This window comes from Montipora foliosa, unplaced genomic scaffold, assembly GCF_036669935.1.
Source record: "Montipora foliosa isolate CH-2021 unplaced genomic scaffold, ASM3666993v2 scaffold_442, whole genome shotgun sequence".
Classification (NCBI taxonomy): Eukaryota; Metazoa; Cnidaria; class Anthozoa; order Scleractinia; family Acroporidae; genus Montipora; species Montipora foliosa.
Window position 1 is genome coordinate 322,501 of NW_027179748.1, and position 5,000 is coordinate 327,500.

General features: G+C 40.0%; 1 protein-coding gene across 1 annotated transcript in view; it reads right to left on the reverse strand.

Moving 5' to 3' along the window:
* LOC137989152 (uncharacterized) overlaps positions 1-3,816 on the reverse strand; it is an 8,637-nt gene extending 4,821 nt beyond the window's left edge. The window contains exons 1-3 of the mRNA XM_068835013.1: positions 2,915-3,816; positions 2,231-2,295; positions 1,474-1,592 (exon numbers count right to left, since the gene is read on the reverse strand). Coding sequence (XP_068691114.1) covers positions 1,474-1,592; positions 2,231-2,295; positions 2,915-3,816 — 1,086 coding nt within the window. The remainder of the gene's footprint in view (positions 1-1,473; positions 1,593-2,230; positions 2,296-2,914) is intronic.
* Between the last annotated feature and the right edge of the window lie 1,184 nt (positions 3,817-5,000).

Genomic DNA, 5,000 nt, shown 5'->3' on the forward strand with positions numbered 1-5,000 from the left:
GCCATAAAAGCAGCTTTGTCAGTTCAAAGTCAAAGAAGAATTTTACTGATGTGCTTTATTCCACTTTATCTCTGAAAACAAGATCATTCACATTTGATGTATTTCATTGAAAGACACCAGGTTGGCTTGATACAAGAATCGGCAAACCACGGCAATGCAACCAAGAAAGGACGAACTTTAAACATGATCTGCTCCAACACTTAAATAACATTTGGGTGCTTTAAACAAACTTCTAAGAACACAAGCTACTGAGATTTCTCCCTGATTTTACGAGAACTCATTGCAAATACGTGTTTATAACATAAGGGCAAAATTTTCTTGTGACTGTCGAGGAAAAACGAAAACCAGTTGGGCAAATGGATTTAAAAAGCACTTGTTCGCTCGCATTTTAGAATCAAAAAAACAAATCAACTCGTTCTTTATGTCCAAAAGAGTACAAATAATTATTTAATTCCACTTGACAATAAAAATTCGATTTTCATTCCTGAACAAAGGAAGAACCGATTAAACCACCTTTTAGAAATATGCATCCTCTTTAAATAACACATCCGTAAAAATAACAAATGGTTTAGTGCCCAAGGAAAGAATTTGTGTTTAAAGTATGAGCTATTACTGGTATTCTGTTTTTGTCGTTGTTGTTCTCTTTCGCTCAGTCCTTTCGTTTCTGTTCCAGACATAGGTCCTCCAGGCATCATGTAACCGTATCTGAGCTTCTAAAGATATGCCAAAAATTGCAATACAGAGAAAAAGCTGCTCTAAGCAAGTTAAAAATAAACACTCAGCTTTAAGTTTACATCCCGCAGATGCTTGACTTGAATAACTGCGTAGCCACCATTTTGGACCACAGATAACATGATATGTCAAACTGGATTGAAACCAGCGAAAAATGCAGAAAGAAAACATCTTCCAACCGTTTTCCACCTGAACACGAAAAGTGTTGACTGTGTAAGAACTTTCGTATAGTATGGCCGTGTAGCCATATGAGTCATAGAAAGTGTGCGAAAAATGAAGCCTCATTTATGTTCAGGTGAGTTAACCTAGGTTGAGCCGGCAATCCAATCTAAAACCAGTACTGGCTCAGCGGTCAACTTCAAAAAACAGCTGACCTTGGTGAGCTCAAGCTTGGTGTCAGTTAATCAAAAGATGTATGTCCAATATCAAAGATGTATGCTGTAAACTAGCATGACACTGGTCACATTGGCATACATGGAGGGGTGGACGTACGGACGTACGAACGGACAGTTGATGACGTCATGGTTATAAAACCACGATTTCTTGCATCGATGGGTTACCATATTTTCTTAACAATGGTGCTCCACGCGCGCGCATGCACGCCTTCGCTAATAATACGTGTAATAATATGTGTAATACAATTGTCAGAGTAAAGCAAAAATTCTTTAAATTCAAATGATTTGTAGGGGTCTGAGTTCAGTTGCTGAACTTTAAGATTTGTCATGTAAAGCATCCCAATACCTCCACCAATTCCATTGAGCCTAGGGGAATTGATGAAAGTGTATCCAATCGGAGTGATGTTGATGATTCATCATCTTTCAGCCAAGTTTCAGTTACTGCCAAAATATCAATGTTTCTGTCTGCAACATAGTGTTTGATTTGTAACGACTTATTGTAAATGGATCTTGCATTAAGAAGACAGAAATTCAATGTTTTCTCTGTTGAAAGATTCTGTGGTTGTGGTTGTGGTTGTGGTTTATCTGTACTAAGTTTTTCAAATTAGGTCCAGAAGCTGTGGATTTCCAGGTCGTAAGTTTATGTGAGTTCCAGATCGGCTCAATATTGAAGAGATGATGCACGAGTACGACAATTTCGAAGGATTCCCTGAGCTTTCAATAACAGGTACAGACCAGGTTGAAGCATAGATTTCATTCTCAATTCTGGGAGCTGCCTACTTGAATAATTAACTTTCCTAGCCGCAGCACAAATTTGCAAATCTGTGTCAGAAGATAGATTTCGTTGATAAACTGAAATTTTAGGATTGGGACCAGGATTACGATGAATATCCATGCATACAATAAGGCCGATGATAAAGAAGGAGCTTGGAAGATCGCTTGTGATTAGACCAGTAGAGAAATATTTGCTATCCTTGATGTAGGTTGCATATAGTGGTTGAGGTTTTTAGAAGCAGCTTTCCAATGATAGTCAGATTGACTGGCAGAGGTGTACAAAAAATGTGTGGAGAACTGATTTGCGAACAGCAGCCATATTGGCGCACACATAACTTCTTCTTTGAGGAGGTCATTTAACCTTATGGCAACGGGATGTGCATTTTCTAAGCACCTGAAAATATCAAAAACTTGATCTTAATCTTATTTATCGTGAATCTAAGTTTTCACTTATGAGACCAAAGGACTGCATGCATTTGGCATCATATTTTTTATGGGTCTATCGAACACAAATCTGAAAGCATTTGACCAATGCATGTCCCATGTTGTTAGTATGCCTTAAGCTCCTGTTACCATAAAAAAAGTGATAGAAAAATCTAATTAACCTATATTTAGACTATAACGCCCGGGTCGCACTAGTGTAAAAAGTTGTTTGTTTTGCAAAAAAATCTGTGAACAGATAGTTTTTTCCCGTGTGACCGATTTGCCCAACATTTTCAAAAATGAGCGGAATCCACAAATGTTCAAAGATACCGCCACTTGAAATTGCCAATATCTGGACCTCGCCAAAGTGTCACAAAGATGTCAATCATAACACAGAAAGTAAATGAAACGGGTAGTAAAATCAATTTGCCTAGGATTTGGCAGCAACCTTCTAGGAAGATGGATCCCTCGTGGCCATATGCAAGGTCCTGTGCCTTTAATATGCCATTTAGAGCAATGAATCCAGACCCAAGGATTTCCCTTGGACACCAAGAAGTCACGTTCGGTTCTTTATATCCATTCAATCCCACCTGCTCAACCAGCTTTCCGTCGTCCAGTTCACTTGGAGAAGCCTTTCAACATGATAGTCAGTCCCCCAGTCAGTCCAGCCAGTCCACAGGCGTTCTGCACGCCTGCACAATGTGCTATTTCTCAGAACTCGGGCTTTGTGAAGACTTTCAGGAAATCCAGCAGAGAAATCGAGAAACACTTTATGACCGTTCACTACCCCTTGTACTATAAAATCATATTGATGATATCGACTAAAATAGTCAACAGCGCTTTCAGGGGAACCTTTTATCTCAATGTGGGTGCCATCAATTGCCCCAGCAACGTTAGGAAGATTGGACAGTTCAGAAAACGTTTCAATGCTGGCTATAGTCTCTGCCTCAGTTACTGGAAACTTTATGTACTCATTTCTCAGGTCAAATAGTGCTTCAGTGACATCTTGAACTGCCTCGATCACTGTACTTTTTCCTACACCGAAGTTAGCACCTATTGTCGAGTATGAGTTTCCCTGTACAAGGCGGTAGAGGCCAAGAGCGAGCACTTTCTTTGGAGGGATGCAATCGTGCAAGGAGGTGTTTTGCCTCAAAAGAGAAGGGTGCAGCAGGTTAAGAAGTACATCCAAGGTATCCCTATCCATTCGTAACTGAGTTTTAAAGTAGTGGGGAGGAATTGCTCGATTAGTAAAGTGTATTTCGAACCATGATCCCTGTGGTCTCTGCAAACGCCAGCGATACGGATTGTATCGTCTTTGCCGTCTACGCTGCCTGATTGCACGCTCATATTCCAACAATCCAAGCTGAATATTTAAGTTGTGAAGTCTGTAAATATAGTGTAGGTTATAAAGAGTTGCCATTGTAGCCTGCATACAAGTTAAAATGCACAAAATTCCAATGAAAGCAAAAGCTACGTCTCGCGGTGGTACCATGATGTATTGAATCTTCATTAGCGTGATATCGTGACACTTTTTGGCGGGATTCTGAGTTTTTTTTTGCTTTTGACAGATTGATGACTTTAATGTAAATTATGTGCAACCCACACATTCTACCGGAAAGAGAAATTGACTGAAAATTTTATCCCAACAAAAACAGTTTTGTCTGTAGTGTGACCCGGGCCTAAGTCACCGATTAAAGCAAATTCCACACTTGAATAAATCTTCATTGTGGGCTGTTGAACCTTCCAGCACTTTAAGTTCTGAAAGAAAGACAAGCAATTTAGTGTTGCCGAGGGAAATGTCGTGACCGTGACATATCTCTATCTCCCATAAAAATACTACTGAGGGACCCACACCGATAGTTCAAGCTGATAAATACTGGCTTGTGAGAGCTTGTGAGGTACTTGTGAGATATGTGGTGCAACCCGCACTGGATTTCAAGCCAATGAATGTAGGCTTGTGAAAGCGTCTTAGCTTTAGTGCAAACTGCACTAAACACAAGCCAAGTCTAGATATGTTGGCTTGCATGAGTAAACAACTCCCGTATCGATATCGCTGAGGAAACTCCACTCAGCGACGTCACCTGGATGAAATAATAAAGAAGAAGCAAAGGCAGAGAAGTGTAGTTAATTTTTGAAATGAAAGAAAGGAAACCAATCTGAAACAGCACGACAGATCAATTTTGAAACAGAAATAACTTACTTTGAACAATTACGAGTAATTTGTGATGGAAAGCTCTTCAAAATTTTTCTAAAACAGGGAAAATGACTGCAGATTTAAATACACAACGACAAACGCTACAAGCAATGGCCAACGCTTGAAAACAATGACTCGCAATTACTAGTACCCAGTCTACATGCCAGACTATTTATGCTCTTGGAGATCTGCCACATGTGACATTGTCCTCAAAGTGACAAACTCGCTGACAAACTGACTGACTGGTAATCAAGATCTGCCTCTGACTTAGGGTTCTGTATGCATATGATGCATAAGACCCAAAAAAGTGCAGCAGTCATGGGATGGAAGCAACGGAGCAATATCAGGGTCAAAACTTGAATAGCTTGCAACACGAAAACGTCCAGTTGATTTCAAGAAAGGAACGGACATCATCCTCACAGTGAGATAGCTGCTGCCCGTAAAAGAACACAATAATATCAGATGGGTGCCCATCCCTTCCA